General features: G+C 31.3%; 1 protein-coding gene across 1 annotated transcript in view; it reads left to right on the top strand.

Moving 5' to 3' along the window:
• Nucleotides 1-19,187, top strand: part of igsf21a (immunoglobin superfamily, member 21a) — a 747,424-nt gene that overhangs the window by 233,528 nt on the left and 494,709 nt on the right. Inside the window, exon 2 of the mRNA XM_030134531.1 lies at nt 5,774-5,886. Within this exon, the coding sequence (XP_029990391.1) occupies nt 5,774-5,886 (113 nt within the window). The remainder of the gene's footprint in view (nt 1-5,773; nt 5,887-19,187) is intronic.

Genomic DNA, 19,187 nt, shown 5'->3' with positions numbered 1-19,187 from the left:
ACCCCTGTTATTGAGGATGAACACTGTGAGTTCATTTTCTAATAAATTGTATAGACACAGGACTTTTATTTATTTACACTGCAAACATCTAAATCTTACCAAGTGTATTTTTCTCATTTCTAGTCCAAATATCTCATCACACTTAAAATAAGACATAATCACCTAAAGAGGAACTTTTCAGTGAGATATAAGAACTGATTTTTAGACAATAGATTTTGAAAATCTTATTTCAAGAAATCTTACCAAGATAATTTTCACTTGTTCCATTGGCAGATTTTTTTTGCTTGAATTAAGCAAAAAAAATAAATAAATAAATAAAAATCTTGAATTAAGTAAAAAAAAATCTGTCAGTGGAACAAGTGAAAATTGTCTTGGTAAGATTTCTTGAAATAAGATTTTCAAGATCTATTGTTTAAAAATAAGTTCTCATATCTCACTGAAAAGTTACTCTTTAGTTCAGTGGTTTCCAACCTTTTTTGCCTCATGACCCCATTTTAACATCAAAAATTTCTGGTGACACCAGACATTCAAAACAAAGGCATTTTTTTGTTAAAATTAATTTGTTTTTGATCATGTAACAGTTCGCTATACTATGTTGCAAATAAACGTTCATTTTAGACGACATTTAGTCTATATAATGTATTGACTGATGCATTCATTTCAAATATGAATGTCAAAAAAGAAGAAAAATAAATAAACAAACAAAACTTTTAAATATAAGACATACAATACATATTCGAAAAGGAGTGAAAAGAAGCAGAACTCATAAACTCCTACCCCTCCTCCTTACATAATAAATAACAATAATAAGTTTCCTAGTGTAAACATATCTATACTTATACTGTACTTAATGTATATTATTCTGGATGGAGGCAGTAAATCCAGGTGTAGATTACTGCACAAAGTGAGTGTTTTATTTTCCTTGGTCAGGATATGTACAGTCAGTCCAGCTTGTATTTACAAGGCTGACAATTAATACTGAACAAACAAGAACTCAAACTATGAATTATGAAAGTTTTTCATAGTGGGGCTTTGCCACATATGTGCTGATAATATCTACTTTAAATATGGATATATGAATATATTATTACTATATTACTATGTAGGACAATATAGAATATTATATGTATTTATATTATATATGTGTTTTTTTTTGTTTTTGTTTTTATTAATATCTGGTATTAATATCTGGTAGGATAAATTGTAAATGGGTATTATATTAGTGTATATAGGAAAAGGATGTGTTGTACTGTACACTATATTGTTATATTATTATTATTATTATTATTATTATTATTATTATTATTATTATTATTATTATTATTATTGTATTGATATTCATACAAAATAATAATTGCTATATAGTGATCATAAGGAATAGAAATTGGGGGTAGGAGTACATAAGTTTTTACTTCTTCCTACTCCTTTTTGAGCATGTATAATTTAATTTCATTTGTTTTATTATTATTATTATCATTATTATTATTATTATTATTATTATTATTATTATTATTATTATTATTATTATTATTATTTATCTGTTTATTTTGTTGTTTGTTTGCTTATCCATCATTTATGTACCAGTGCTTATATTTTATTGGTTAACTTTTGTTTTGATCTCACTGTCGACATGCTTGAAATAAATATTTCATTCATTCATTCATTCATTCATTCATTCATTCATTCATTCATTTATTCAAAGAGCTGCAGCATCTGAAACTGACCACAATGAACATTTGACAGATAAACAAAACCACAGTGTTTCAGTTTCAGACTCACAGTTTGTCATGTCGTTTATGTATTGGGGTTGTCTCTGTCAACTCACCATATATTTTTTATTAGTAAGTTTTTATTTTTATCAATTACTAGAAATTTCAGACGACCTCATTTGAATTCCAGGCGACCCTATGTGGGGTCCCGACCCCAAGGTTGAAAAACACAGCTTTAGGCGATTATGTCTTATTTTAAGTGTGATCAGATATTTTGACTAGAAATGAGAAAAATACACTTGGTGCGATTTAGATTTTTTTCCAGTGTAGTCTTCCTCCATGTGTGTACACTCGGAAATACATAGTGTTTTTAATACATACTGTATGTTCCATTTTCCTGAGTGGATTTCTGAACCATGGTGTATCTGTGATCATCACTTGTCTGTCCTTTCAGAGATCACCTATAGATTCATTTGATGCCCTCAAGCTGGTTTATTAGGGAGAATTATTGGTCACAAGGTCCCATTTTACCATGTTTTATACTGTTTTTTTACTGTGATATCCATCTGTTTTACTGGATACAGTTCACTAATTAAATGCAGAATGCGCTGAAACTGCTATTATGTTGGGCAGAAGGTTGCTTGTCTATCAGTGGAAGTTCGCCCACGCACCATCTCTGGCTCACTCTGCTTGTCAGAGTGATAACATATCAAGAGATGTCTTTTTTTTTTTTTTTTTTTTTTTTTTAAGCTCATATCGGAAATAGATATATTTTCGGATACTGTGTTGTGCCTGTCTACCTCTCCTGAAATATCTTCCGTATATTCTTGGTTTTCATTGCTCTCTTGCAAAACCAGTTTGTTTTCTGCCCCATCATTATCAAGCTGCCGTTGTGTCCATGTGGTTTTGTTCTTCCCCTTTACACTGCACTATTATTCTTTCATTTTTAAGACCGTGTGTGTGTGGTGGTGGGTTGTAGTTGTGGATATTTGTGCAGAAGGCGACAATTTATCTGTTCCTCTTCGAAAATCTGACCTTCAGATCTGTATCTAAGGCTGAATAAGTTATATGCATGTATGGTGATTTTTTTATTTTGCATTTTTGTCTTGTTTATGATTTCTTCTCGCAGGTTTGATTTGGCACCGTGTTGTTCTGTGGTGTTATGTATAATTGTCTGATAATACCTGTTATAACCAAAATGAACAATATTATCACCGAATGTACTAGAAAAATATGTTATTGTGTGCAGATTATATGGTAAATATCTAAAACTGCTGCTTTCAATAGATAATTTTAACAGCGCAAGACATTTTTCTTCATTAAATCCTTTTTTTTTATTTACTGACTGCCAACATGAAATCATTTGGAAGAAGAATAGTTATTCTAATACCCTTGCTTCTCTCAAAGGTTGTTGTTGAGTATGTTTATTCAATGCCAAACAACTTCAATAGAATAAGAATCTTAAAAACACTATTCAGAGCACACAGGATAAAAGCTTTCAAATAAGAAAACGAGGAGGAGGAGGAGGAGAATGTGTACCTGGTCATGGTCGGAAAAGAAAGTCACTTGAGAATTTTGCAAAAAGAACTTGTATTAACCCATGAAGACCCAAACCATCTACTGATCTAAACTGTTTAATACCCGTCCATCCATTAATCCTATCAGTACATGTAAATAATTGGTGTAAAATACAGTTTGTTGTCTTTTCATGGTCATCAAATATGACCCATTTGGACGTTCAGAGGCTTCGCAGTTACCATGCAAACACTGTCATCTTCTACAACATTGATTCACCAGTAAAAACCATAGAGTTTCAAAAATGACTTGTTTTATATTCAGTTATTGATATATTTGGATGAAAAAGTCACTTTTGCTTCAGTTTTCTCTTTTTGGATATCATAACTCTCAACTTTAACCTGAGCTTTTATGAACATCTACATGATTAGTGCGTTAAATATAGGAAAATTCCTTATTCATTGTTACAACCTGAAGGTGAAACGTATTTACAAAGGACACCGGAGTCAAAGAGTAGAGAGTTTATTTTTATTTTTATTTTATTGTATTTCTCTCAAATTTCATCTTATTTCTTGCACTTCAAAAATCCTATGCATAATCAAATATTTTAATGTGCGCTGTTTTTATATTTATTTTTATTTTATTGTATTTCTAATCAAATCTTAATGTATTTTAATATTGTATTTTTTCAATCAATGTGAAGCACTTTGGGCTACAATTTCTGTATGAAAGGTGCTATACAAATAAAGTTTATTATTATTATTATTATTATTATTATTATTATTATTATTATTATTATTATTATTATTATTATTAAGAGTAGAATTCAAAAGAACATATTTTATGTTTTTGCATTTGGCAGATGCTTTTTTCCAAAGCGACTTACAGGGGAAAACCAATCAAATCACTCAATCAATCAAATTTTATTTATATAGTGCCAGATCACAACAAAAAAGCTATCTCATGACACTTTATATATAGATTTGGTCAAAGCCAGACTCTAAGCCAATTTACAGAAACCCAACAGAATCCTCCAGGAGCAAACACTTGTGACTGGTGACAGTAGCGAGGAAAAACTAACCTTTAACAGCGGAAACCTGGAGCAGACCCAGACTCCTGGAGGATGGACGTCTGCCTTGACCAGTTGAGGTTAAAGAGAGAGGGTAAAGAAAGAGAAAAAGAGAGAGCGATAGAGATAGAGACTGGGGGAGAAGGGGGGAGTAGGGGGAGACACATGGAGGCAGTTGAGGATAAGTGAGTGATGATGATGAAGGCAGGAGAGAGGCAGGACCACCGCAGCAGGTCCAGAGATAATCCTGGGAAAAACTTTATTAAAATATTTCAAATGGAATTTATTGTATTTGATTTATTTTTGCTTCGTTCTTCGTCGATTCGCTTCTTTTGTAGACAACAGGCTGGATTAGCTATAAATAATGACAAATCCAAGTTTTTCTTTTTGTTTTAGTACAAAAAAACCCCAATTAAATTATGAAAATATTTACATTTTACAAAAAAAGATGTGACTAACCTGAAAAAACTGAAATTTCATTTGAAAAATTAGTGCAATGTTAACAATATTATGCCTCGACTTATTATTTATACATGTACATTTACGCACAATCTTACATAAACATTTGATAACTGGTATAAAATTGTTGAAATTTCAGAGTTTGGAACTAAAATTTGAACAATTTCTACAATATTCCATCTTTTATTATTAACACAACTACAGATCACAGTGGATCCATAAATGCACCAAACATTTAGTAACAGGCAGAATATTGTTCAAATCTCACATTTCGGGTTGTTCATCTTTGTTTTTATTCATGTATTTATTTGCATTTTGTTGTGAAAGAATAGTTTTGTAAGTGTAAATATTTTCACAGTATAATCTTATTTTTTTCACTTACATTTTTTCCACATAATTTTTCACAAAGAAAATTTGTCATTGTTATTATTTATGGAATATTGTGTTGTTATTTTTACTGGAGATCACATTTGTCTGTATGTGGAACCTGAACCAAAATGATTTGGATAACCTGGACTGTTCAGGTTCATTTTTGCACTTTTGCCGGAATGGAACCTTTGGCGGGCCAGATTTGGCCCCCGGGTCGCATATTTGACACCTGTGATGTTTTTGTACAAGTTTTTTTGTTTGTTTGTTTGTTTTGTTTTCTTAGAATCTGTTTCATTTGTAAAGACTAAATAGGATTATTTAGTTTTGTTGCATATTCAAAATAAACTAAACTAAATTATCTATAAGATTTTGATTAATGATCGTTACACTTCTTGTTTTCTAATCACGACTGAACCAGTCCATTGAATCAATCTTCTTTTTTTTTTTTTTTTTACCCATACTCCCCATGTGTTGCATAAGTCTGAATCACCATCTCACTTTAAAAGAAACCATGAACGTCATTGCATTTTCCTAAAGCAATAACTAAGTAAAAGCATTTCAGTGTTTAATGCTGGTTTTTTTTCTCGTGTTTGTTTAGTTTTTCCCTGTAATAAAACTGTTTTCACATTTATTTCTTTTATTTTTTTTGCAGGATATTTGACAGTCACCATAGAGCCCCTGCCTCCTGTTGTTGTGGGAGAGACTGTTACTCTCAAGTGTAACTTCAAAACAGACGGAAGGCTTCGAGAGATTGTATGGTACAGGGTGAGTAAACCTGTCTACATTTTCAATGCCGTTAAGCAGCCAGTATTCTACAGAACAACTGTTGCATTCCTTTCCAACCATTGGGTATCTGAGGGGGTTGATGCCAATGGAAATATCACAGGTTTATGGGTTTGTTACCACGCACTGTCAAGCAGCAATTGTAAGGAAACAAGGCATTATTTTGGCCAGCTGTATGGGAGGCATCATTGGCTGATGCTGGGGATTTTATTTCTCAATCCACTGGTCATCACCATCATTTCTTAATAGTTCACAGCTGGCGACTCAATAGTAATTAAAATCCCAGTTGGTGTAGTACATTGCTTAAGTGCTGCCAATAATTAAATTGCTGTTGAAGAGCAAAACAATCTTCTGTTGTACAAAAATTGAGTTTATTTGGTCCATAAAACTGGCTTGTCTTTTGATTTTCCATGAGGGTCGTGATCAATAAAAAAATATGATCTGCAAAAACTTCACACAAGATACTTTTTTCCGCTTCGAGGGACTTTTGGATAAGTACTTAAATTGGAAAAGAGAACAGCTGCCACTATCAAATCCATGCCTGTGACTCTGCAGCAACATATCTGAGTAGTGATTAAATTATATTTTAATGTAATGTCATTCAAGCTGTAGAACTTAAACATGTCAGCCAAAGCAGTGGTTCTTCCTGAACAGGTATTTCCATATTTGCATATGGGTGCTTCTATGAAAGTAGTCCTAAAACAGGACATGGGGCTAAAAATTCAAACCAGATGTAGACTAATGTTATGAAGCAAGTTTGGAAGCACTTTGGGTCTATTTTAAAAAATAAATGCTGACTGAGATGAAAGAGAAACTATTTTTCAGAAAAAAACACATTTTTATATTATTTTATATAATATTTAATACAAAAAATATCTAAGTAACTCAGTCAAAAAGAACACGAAAATTATGCACTACTATTTTTTTTTTAATATCTCTTTCTTCTCTCACAGGTACATTTTGGGAATTGAACTAATTTTTCAACGTCGAGTGTTTCACAAAAATGACCGCTATTGCAAAATCATTCGTGATTTATATGCGTTTAACTTGGCAGGTTCTGCATGTAACACAAGTGGACACGATGTGTTACATACAAAACCTACAATGAGACTAAGATTTATGAAAAACCCGCATGTCTGGATTAGAAAAACCACTAGGATCGACACATTTAACACAGTGTCTTTATTAGGGACGTAACAATATGAAAATTTCAAATCACGGTTATTGTGACCAAAATTATCACAGTTATCATTATTATTGCGGTATTGTTGAAATGTATACAAATGTGCATTAAAGATGGCACCTTATGGCCATTGTTTGACCATTTTCTTTATCAAATTTGAGTTGTTTTGGTTTCTTTTTCATAGATAGATAGATAGATAGATATGAAATGAGCAGTACCCCTAGCTTTCAAAGTGCGGTAATCAAGTACGCTTATCATGATAATTAGAATTTAAACATCTGGAATTTTACCATAGTTTATCATTATACCGGTAATCATTACATCCTTAGTCTTTTTTTATAGTCTATATAAGACCATTTACAGATATGTTTTCAGATCTAATGCACACTTAGGTAGTTTTTCCTGTCCCAATTTAGGTCCAATTTTTGGCCCCAATATTTGATTAAAAATGCATTCATTTTGGGATGGCTCAGAGTAAGAGTATAATTTTTTTTTGCATTTATGTGAGGTCATCATTAGGTACATCCTGGGGACAAATATGTCTAAATTTCTCTTTTAATAGTGGGTAAAAGAAAAAAAAAAACCTGGCAAGTGCCAGGTACCAAAATGTACCCAGTTTCATAGAAGCATCCAGTAGTAATAGTAATAGTGTTAGTGTTTCTATCAAATTTATGAAGTTCTGACTTTTGCACTCTATGTGGGAATGTGAAATAATTATACAAGGCAGAGTGTTTCAAAAAAATAGCCGCTGTTGCAAAATCATTCACGATTTATATGCGTTTAAAAGGGCAGGTTCTGCATGTAACACAAGTGGACACAAGGGGTTACATACAAAACCTGGAATGAGACTGAGATTCATTAAAAACCTGCATGGCTGGATTAGACAAATGACTAGGATCTTCAAATTTAACACAGTGTCTTTATTTATAGTCTATATGAGACCATTTACAGACATGTTTTCAGATCAAATGCACTGACACCTAGGTAGTTTTTCATGTCCCAATTTAGGTCCTTTTTTTGAACCAAATATTTTATTAAAAATTCATTAAATTTGGGATGGTTCAGAGCAAGAGTATATATATTTTTTGCATTTATCTGAGGTCATCATTAGGTACATCCTGGGGGGAAATATGTCTAAATTTCTCTTTTAATATCGGGTCTAAAAACCTGGCAAAGTGCCAGGTACCAAAATGTACCCAGTTTCATAGAAGCATCCAGTAGTAATAGTAGTGTTAGTGTTTCTGTCAAATTTATGAAGTTCTGACTTTTGCACTCTATGTGGGAATGTGAACTAATTATACAAGGCAGAGTGTTTCAAAAAAAAATTGCCGCTGTTGCAAAATCATTCACGATTTATATGTGTTTAAAAGGGCAGGTTCTGCATGTAACGGAAGTGGACACGATGGCTTACATACAAAACCTGGAAATAGACTGAGATTCATGAAAAACCCACATGTCTGGATTAGAAAAACCACTAGGACCATCAAATTTAACACAGTGTCTTTATTTATAGTCTATATGAGACCATTTACAGACATGTTTTCAGATCAAATGCACTGACACCTAGGTAGTTTTTCATGTCCCAATTTAGGTCCTATTTTTGACCCAAATATTTTATTAAAAATTCATTAATTTTGGGATGGTTCAGAGCAAGAGTATATATATTTTTTGCATTTATCTGAGGTCATCATTAGGTACATCCTGGGGGAAATATGTCTAAATTTCTCTTTTAATATCGGGTCTAAAAACCTGGCAAAGTGCCAGGTACCAAAATGTACCCAGTTTCATAGAAGCATCCAGTAGTAATAGTAGTGTTAGTGTTTCTGTCAAATTTATGAAGTTCTGACTTTTGCACTCTATGTGGGAATGTGAACTAATTATACAAGGCAGAGTGTTTCACAAAAATGGCTGCTGCTGCAAAATCATTCCCGATTTATATGTGTTTAAAAGGGCAGGTTCTGCATGTAATGGAAGTGGACACGATGGCTTACATACAAAACCTGGAAATAGACTGAGATTCATGAAAAACCCACATGTCTGGATTAGAAAAACCACTAGGACCATCAAATTTAACACAGTGTCTTTATTTATAGTCTATATGAGACCATTTACAGACATGTTTTCAGATCAAATGCACTGACACCTAGGTAGTTTTTCATGTCCCAATTTAGGTCCTTTTTTTGACCCAAATATTTTATTAAAAATTCATTAAATTTGGGATGGTTCAGAGCAAGAGTATATATATTTTTTGCATTTATCTGAGGTCATCATTAGGTACATCCTGGGGGGAAATATGTCTAAATTTCTCTTTTAATATCGGGTCTAAAAACCTGGCAAAGTGCCAGGTACCAAAATGTACCCAGTTTCATAGAAGCATCCAGTAGTAATAGTAGTGTTAGTGTTTCTGTCAAATTTATGAAGTTCTGACTTTTGCACTCTATGTGGGAATGTGAACTAATTATACAAGGCAGAGTGTTTCCAAAAAAAAATTGCCGCTGTTGCAAAATCATTCACGATTTATATGCGTTTAAAAGGGCAGGTTCTGCATGTAACGGAAGTGGACACGATGGCTTACATACAAAACCTGGAAATAGACTGAGATTCATGAAAAATCCACATGTCTGGATTAGACAAATGACTAGGATCTTCAAATTTAACACAGTGTCTTTATTTATAGTCTATATAAGACCATGTTTCCAGATCAATTGCACTAACACCCAGGTAGGTTTTCATGTCCCAATTTTGATCCTATTTTTGGCCCAAATATTCTATTAAAAATTAATTAATTTTGGGATGGCTCAGAGCAAAACAATTTTTTTTTTTTGCATTTATCTGAAGTCATCATTAGGTACATCCTAGGGGGAAATATGTCTAAATTTCTCTTTTATTATTGGGTCTAAAAAGCTGGAAAAGTGTCATATACCAAAATGTAGCCAGTTTCATAGAAGCACCCATATATATTCCATACTTTCTGATTACAGTATTCTGCATTTTTATTATTTTATTTATTTATTTATTTATTTATTTTAGAAATGATCTGCCTTGTAGATTAAATGTGCTTTAAAAAAGAAAACTTGGAAAACAAATGACAAACATGCTGGTTAGTTATGTTTTCAGTGTATGATTACATATATATACTAGTTTATGTAAATGAATACAATATTTATGAATGTTCGACTAGAAACTACCTCTAAAGCGAAAGTAATATCGTGCAGACAGTGTATTGAAGTTGATCTGGTAGCTCAGAGATAAACATTCCTTTTGAGTAAAACCCATTTTGTCATTTATTTTCAGAATTTCACATTTTGAACCAAGGTTATATTTTAGAAACTGGAACCAGACAGCATTTTACCACTTATTTATTTATTTTTTTTAATATAAGTGACTCAGACTTGGTAAAATTTCACTACTTTTATTTGGGAGGCATTTTACATGTAAACCAGTGTAATTGAAAGGGGTAAAAAAAAAAAAAAAGATCAATACTTGGAAGCGCTGTAAAGGAGGCTTTGTTCAGGAAAATGAACCTAAAATCGGCAATTATGACTTGCAAATGATCTGAGGCTTAACCCAATTAATAAGGCAGCTCCAGTGAGAATTGAACCCAAGTAAGAACTGAACTGACCTCCTTCTTGACTGGAATGAGGTTGTTTGAGGAGGGGGACAGGTGTTAAATGCACAGGAGGATTGACGACGGGGAAAACAGTTCACATACAGGAAGTGTGGAAACTGAGGTTATACCAGCGATCATGGATCTGTGCAAATATTGATAAATACGCCACATTTTTCCACATCCACCTGGAGTGTTTTGTATTTCACAAAGTCTGAGCGTCTTTCACTAATCCTAACCAAGTGTTGTATGTGCCAAATCCTAGCCATAACACATTCCACTAATCACACTAAGCAGATATTGCACAGCAGGATTAGGATAATGGTTTTCTTAGTGGAAAACAACAAAATACTGTCTTTATGTCAAGGTTTTGGCCACAATAAAGTATTTGAAATAATAGTAGTATCTCTTTCAGTTGATAGTTGATCTATATATGCAGTTAAATCATATATGGCCTCCAGACCAAGGTTATAATAGTTTTGGATTTTTCATTATTTTAATTTAGTTTTGACATTTTTTTTCTCTAATTCATTTAGTTTTATTTAGTTTTTAGAGCAGATTTGCTAGTTTGTTTGTTTTTTATTAGTTTTTGTTGTATTTTTTTCCCTAAATGCTTAGTTTTTGTATTAGTTTTAGTTTTTTTATATCTTTTATCTTTATCTTTCATCAAGCGGACTCTAAACGACAACTGTTGAACCTTGAAGTGTTGTATGGTGCCGCTAGCTAAAATTGCTCCAGCAAAATAAATCGATTTCATATCAATCCAATATTGACAAAGACGAAAACAAAGGGAATTTTATCCATAATTTGTATGTTTTAGTTAGTTTTGTAAGCACACAATACAGTTTGAGTTACTTATAATTTTTTTTCTTTTAATTATAGTTTTTATTTATTTCACTTAACGAAAATGTTTTTTCAGTTCTAGTTTTTGTCATTTCGTTAGTTTTCATTAACAATAATAACCTTGCTTCAGACTAGGTGTAGACTTATATTCAGACTCAAGCACAGTTTTTACCCACAAACAGTTAAATTAAAAAAGCATATATATTTTTATAGTCTTTTTTGCAGCAAGTGTTTTTGTTGCTAAATGGATTTTCATTGTTCCTGACAGTGACAATAAAGACCTATTCTATTCTATTCTATTCTATTCTATTCTATTCTATTCTATTCTATTCTATTCTGTTGTTTTTGTTCTATTCTATTCTATTCTATTCTATTCTGTTCTATTCTATTCTATTCTATTCTATTCTATTCTATTCTGTTGTTTGTGTTCTATTGTATTCTATTCTATTCTATTCTATTCTATTCTATTCTATTCTATATCTATTCTATCCTACTCTATATCTCTTCTATTCTATTCTGCTCTATATCTATTCTATTCTATTCTATTCTACTCTGTATCTATTCTATTCTATTCTATTCTATTCTATTCTATTCTATTCTATTCTATTCTATTCTATTCTATATCTATTCTATCCTACTCTATATCTCTTCTATTCTATTCTGCTCTATATCTATTCTATTCTATTCTATTCTATTCTATTCTATTCTATTCTATTCTATTCTATTCTATTCTATTCTACTCTGTATCTATTCTATTCTATTCTATTCTATTCTATTCTATTCTGTTGTTTGTGTTCTATTCTATTCTATTCTATTCTATTCTGTTGTTTGTATTCTATTCTATTCTATTCTATTCTATTCTATTCTATTCTATTCTATATCTATTCTATCCTACTCTGTATCTCTTCTATTCTATTCTATTCTATTCTATTCTATTCTATTCTATTCTGTTGTCTCTATTCTATTCTATTCTATTCTATTCTATTCTATTCTATTCTATTCTATTCTATTCTATTCTATTCTATTCAGTTCTTTTCTATTCTATTCTATTCAGTTCTTTCTATTCTATTCTATTCTATTCTATTCTGTTGTTTGTATTCTATTCTATTCTATTCAGTTCTATTCTATTCTATTCTATTCTGTTGTGTTCTATTCTATTCTATTCTGTTCTATTCTGTTGTTTGTATTCTATTCTATTCTATATCTATTCTATCCTACTCTGTATCTCTTCTATTCTATTCTATTCTATTCTATTCTATTCTATTCTATTCTATTCTATTCTATTGTCTCTATTCTATTCTATTCTATTCTATTCTATTCTATTCTATTCTATTCTATTCTATTCTATTCTATTCTATTCTATTCAGTTCTTTTCTATTCTATTCTATTCAGTTCTTTTCTATTCTATTCTATTCTGTTGTTTGTATTCTATTCTATTCTATTCTATTCTGTTGTCTCTATTCTATTCTATTCTATTCTATTCTATTCTATTCTATTCTATTCAGTTCTTTTCTATTCTATTCTATTCTGTTGTTTGTATTCTATTCTATTCTATTCTATTCAGTTCTTTTCTATTCTATTCTATTCAGTTCTTTTCTATTCTATTCTATTCTGTTGTTTCTATTCTATTCTATTCTATTCTATTCTATTCTGTTGTCTCTATTCTATTCTATTCTATTCTATTCTATTCAGTTCTTTTCTATTCTATTCTATTCAGTTCTTTTCTATTCTATTCTATTCTGTTGTTTGTATTCTATTCTATTCTATTCTATTCTATTCTATTCTATTCTATTCTATTCAGTTCTTTTCTATTCTATTCTATTCTGTTGTTTGTATTCTATTCTATTCTATTCTATTCTATTCTATTCTATTCTATTCTATTCTATTCTATTCTGTTGTCTCTATTCTATTCTATTCTATTCTATTCTATTCTATTCTATTCTATTCTATTCAGTTCTTTTCTATTCTATTCTATTCAGTTCTTTTCTATTCTATTCTATTCTGTTGTTTGTATTCTATTCTATTCTATTCTATTCTATTCTCTTCTATTCTATTCTATTCTATTCTATTCTATTCTATTCTATTCAGTTCTTTTCTATTCTATTCTATTCAGTTCTTTTCTATTCTATTCTATTCTGTTGTTTGTATTCTATTCTATTCTATTCTATTCTATTCTATTCTATTCTATTCTATTCTATAGCTGATGCCTCAGTTTTTCCCCTTTCACTCACTGAGGAAACCTGTATTTAGGATTTTCTGCTCAGACTGGATTCGGTCTTTGAGGCTGCAGCTTCTGCTTTGTCTTTTTCATTACTGCGAAGTAAAACTGTGTCTCCAGACTCATCTTTAGCAAATCCTGCACAATCACGGTGGGAAAGAAAAGAGGAAAGAGATTTATGGGACTTTACACTTTCACCTTCGTACCTACCATTGATCACTTTTACTGCTGTGACAATTTCATTTAAGTGAGCAGGTAACGGAGGCTGTGGTTTGGTTTATTCTTTCTCCTTCCATCCAGGAGATATTTGAATGTAGGAAAACGTCAGTACAGCCTCAGAGGAACTAAGGCAAGAACAAATACAAACAGTAGATGTATTTGTGTTAGAGGGGTGAATGTTTGGAATGGCCTGGAAGATCGATTCAAACAGTCTAAAACAATTACAGTTTTTAAAAAGATGTACAAATGAACTCTTATTCAAAAATATAGAGTTCAGGATTCACTGAAGAAAATACTTGTTTAAAAGACTAGGATCAATAATGCTAGTTGAGATAAGGACATGATTTACCTGAATTAAATGAAATATGTATTCTCTTCTGTTGTATATTTAGTACGATGGCGTATTAGGGCCACATAAGAAAAAAAAAAAGCTTGTCACTAAAGAATAAAGTCATTATATTTGGAGAATAAAGTCATTTAATGATAATAAAGTCGCAGTAAAAAAACAAAAAACTCATTTAACGAGAACAAAGTCGTTATATTTTGAGAATAAAGTCATTTAATGAGAATGAAGTTGTAGTTTAAAAAAAAAACCTCTAACAAGAATAAAGTCATTATATTTCGACAATAAAGTCATTTAATGAAAATAAAGTCGTAGTTTAAAAAAACCTCATTATTTAACGAGAATAAAGTTGTTATATTTGGAGAATAAAGTCGTTATTTAACGAGAATAAAGTCGTAGTTTTAAAAAAACTCATTATTTAATGAGAATAAATTCGTTATATTTCGAGAATAAAGTCATTATTTAATGAAAATAAAGTCGTAATTAAAAAAAAAAAAAATCACTATTTAACGAGAATAAAGTCGTTATATTTTGAGAATAAAGTCATTTAATGAGAATAAAGTCGTAGTTTTAAAAAAACTCACTATTAACAAGAATAAAATTGTTATATTTCAAGAATAAAGTCATTATTTAATGAGAATAAAGTTGTAATTTAAAAAAAAACTCACTATTTAATGAGAATAAAGTCGTTATATTTCGAGAATAAAGTCATTTAGTGAGAATAAAGTTGTAGTTTTTAAAAAAAACTCATTTAACAAGAATAAAGTCGTTATATTTGGTGAATAAAGTCATTATTTAATGAGAATAAAGTCGTAGTTTAAAAAAAAAGTCATTATTTAACAAGAAAAAAGTCATACTTTTATGAGATTGAAGTCATAATATTTTGAAAATTCAACAGAGTTTCTGGTTTTACAGCAAAGGCAACAATCGAAGCAGCAATGTGTTGATAGGGGGATGGGCTCAGTATTTGGTGTTTGTGCGTAAACTGCAAATGAAAGTAGAACTGCACAAAATGTTCCGCGTTCTACAGTATTCAATGAGTGGGTACTGTCCTTTGCAATGGACAGTATTTTTTAAGTTAAACTGTCAAACTTTTGTCCCCTACAGACGACAAAATGCACTGCTGGGTCTCAGGAGGATATGGAAAAAAAAAAAAAAAGTTTTTGTTTCAGAAAACTGTTAATTACAGTCTAATAACAATTAGCAATTGATTTACACTAAAACATGTTAGTGCAGATCAGGTTTATCAAGAGCAGCAGTGTTACAATAATTGTATGAATTGCAGTGTTTGGGATAAGATAAGATGAGATATTCCTTTATTGATCCCACAATGGGGAAATTCACAGTGTTGTTAGCAGCATAAAAAACATACATAGACATACACATACACATAAAAACAAACAGTCAAATAAATTTGAATAAAAAAGTGTTTAAAAGGAGAGTGCAAATATTGTTCGATAACAATATTGATGCATGCATGGATGGATGATGGATGGATGGATGATGCATAAGCTCCACTGTGTTGGCTGATATGGAACTAAAACAATAAAACCCATGAATAAACAATAGAACAGCTGTAGAATAACTGTCCACTGGAGCGACCACTATGCATGAAAGAGTTAAAATGCACGTTTCTTTGCTTCAAAAATTAAATGCATGGTGTCCAGCTGAGTGGACATTTTTGTAACTCCATGAAAAATAGTTAAAAAAAAAAAAAAAAATCAATTACATTGCTTTTTTCATGCCTAAAGAGGAATAAAAACACTCAAGAAAAAAACTATTGACTAAATATGTACATTTGCAAATTATCCAAACAAAAATGATGTGAATAACCTGAAAAAAACTGAAATTTCTTAAGATAAATGAGTGCAATTTTAACAGTATTACACCTCAACTTAGCATTTATACATGCATATTACAGATTGGACCTACAAAGGCGAAAAAGAATAATGTTAAAATTTCACTTAAAAAATTTTCAGTTTTTTTGCATTTTATTGTTAAAGGATAGTTTGTCAATGTTAACATTTTCATAATTACCTCCGCCAAGGAGGTTATGTTTTTGCCAGGGTTTGTTTGTTTGTCTGTCTGTTTGTTTGTTTGTCTGTCCGTTAGTGTGCAACATAACTCAAAAAGTTATGGACAGATTTGGATGAAATTTTCAGGGTTTGTTGGAAATGGGATAAGGAAGAAATGATTAAGTTTTGGTGGTGATCGGGTGTGGGGGGGCCCACGGGGGGGGGGGCCACTGATCAGCCTTGGCGGAGGTCTGCGCTCTCCGAGTGCTTCTAGTTTAATGTAAGTTTTTACTCTAAAACAGGGGTGTCAAACTCATTTTACTTCAGGGGCCACATTGAGCCCAAATTGAAGTTAAATAGTTAATAAATAGTTAAGTTAAGAAGTTAAATAGTTAATAGTTAAAAAAAAAAAAAAAAAAAAAAAATCAATTGCATTGCTTTTTTCATGTCTAAAGAGGAATAAAAACACTCAAGAAAAAAAATATTGACTAAGGTTCTCATAATTCATGCATGAAAGGGTTAAAGTAATTAACTACCTTTTTCACTGTATCTGGATCGCTGCAGTTGAAATAACCAAACTGAGACCAGACTTCCCCATCCTTAGCGTTCTCATGAGGAAAACAAAGAGGTTGTTACAGGAATCGGGCCCATCTCTCCGGTGGCCACTACTACTCAGCACAACCGCTGATAAATTATAAATCAATTACCCACACTTGGCTGCCAAAGTTTCTTTAATCTCTGCCTTTTATTTGACTAAATACTGTTGACTTCTCATTTCGCCTCCTGTTCAGATGGAACTGGGGTTGATACTCACCTGGGGAATCCTCATATCTAATCGAAGCTCGGCCAGTCAGGCTGAAGTCTGAGTAAACTGAATATTTCAGCAAGTAGTCATTTATGGCACTAGATACTGACATATTCTGTTTGAGTATTTTTAAACACATACCACATCCACGGCGCAGTGTGAATTAACGCGTCTTAGGATGTACTTAAGATAAACCTGATTATTTTTAAAGAACCTTTCAAGCTAGACTCACTCCTATTCTCTGCAATATAATATAATATAAAGAACTTAAAAGATAAAAATTAATGGATTTGATACGAGTTCACCAATTATTTTTATTATTATCCACAATCATTTTCTTCTCTCCCCTTAAATCATGAATAAGTTATTTTTTGAGGAACTGTACAAAATACTCTCTTCAGAATGGGGCAGATGACTTTTCTTTTAAAGCCAAACCCTATTTTCACATTAATGTTTTCACTTAATACTTTAAAACAAGGGTGTCAAACTCATTTTAGTTCATAATAACCTGTAAATAATGACGACTCCAAATTTTTTCTTTTTGTTTTAGTGCAATCCAAATCAAAAAATATATACATTTGCAAATTATCCAAACAAAAATGATGTGAATAACCTGAAAAAAACTGAAATTTCTTAAGAAAAATAAGTGCAATTTTAATAGTATTACGCCTCAATTTAGCATTTATACATGCATATTACGGATTGGATCTACAAAGGCACAAAATATTTAATAACAAGAAGAATAATGTTAAAATTTCAGGTTTTTCGCATTTTATTGTTAAAGGATAGTTTGTAAATGTTAATATTTTCATAATTTAATGTAAGTTTTTACACTAAAACAGGGGTGTTAAAACTCATTTTAGTTCAGGTGGCACATTAAGTCCAAATTAATCTTAAATGGGTCGGACCAGTAAAACAGTAGCATAATAACCTGTAAATAATGACAACTCCAATTTTTTTCTCTTTGTTTTTGTGCAATCCAAATCAAATTATAAAAATATGTACATTTGCAAATTATCCAAACAAAAATGATGTGAATAACCTGAAAAAAACTGAAATTTCTTAAGAAAATGAGTGCAATTGTAACAGTATTACACCTCAGCTTAGCATTTATACATGCATATTATGGACTGGATCTACAAAGGCACAAAATATTTAATAACAGGAAGAATAATGTTAAAATTTCACTTAAAAAAAAAAAGTCAGATTTTTTGCATTTTATTGTTAAAGGATAGTTTGTAAATGTTAATATTTTCATAATTTAATGTAAGTTTTTACAGAGAAAATGTTGGAGTTGTCATTACTTAGTTATAGATGTAATGTAATATTATGTTTTTCACATTAAACTAAGAAAATTTGGAGTCATTATTTATAGGTTATTATGCTATTATTATTATTTTCGTTGAGATCACATTGGTCTGTATGTGGAACCTGAACAAAAATGACTTCGACATCCTTGATTGTTAATATCTGAAGTGTAATTTTTTTGCGCTTTGCAAATTCATCCCGCGGGCCAGACTGGAACCTTTGGCGGGCCGGTTTTGGCCCCCGGGCCGCATGTTTGACACCTGTGCTCTAAAACATTGCTCTTGTTGCCAGAAGGGAAAGATACTTCAAAAAAAATAGTTGAATTTTCTTGACATTCGTATCAGAGTAATGCTTTTCCACATCATACAAGGTCCATTTTACTTAAGCTTTGTTTTCAAAACTGATTGTGTAAATAAATGTAGCTTTGTTCGTCAAAATCTATATGAAATACTGCAAAGACCAGCCCCTTTTAAAAGCCCTTACCCTGATTCTTGGGCAATGATTGCACTAGTATAGTCCATAATAATGCTTCTCAATTTACTGTACTCAAGATTACACCATTAGGAGCCTGAAGCAGACGGAGCGAATACAAGAGCCCAGAGTGGTCCTCAGTAGTGGATGTTGTGCAGCCCTGTAGGTAATGCGTCAAGAGCGAACATGAAAGCATCTCAAGTGTATACGCTACACCACTACAGGAATCATAAATGTGTTTAGTGAGTGAAGGAAACAAACAGGTTAAGGA

This window comes from Sphaeramia orbicularis, chromosome 5 (genome assembly GCF_902148855.1).
Source record: "Sphaeramia orbicularis chromosome 5, fSphaOr1.1, whole genome shotgun sequence".
NCBI lineage: Eukaryota > Metazoa > Chordata > Actinopteri > Kurtiformes > Apogonidae > Sphaeramia > Sphaeramia orbicularis.
This window is presented reverse-complemented; position numbering and strand designations above follow the sequence as displayed.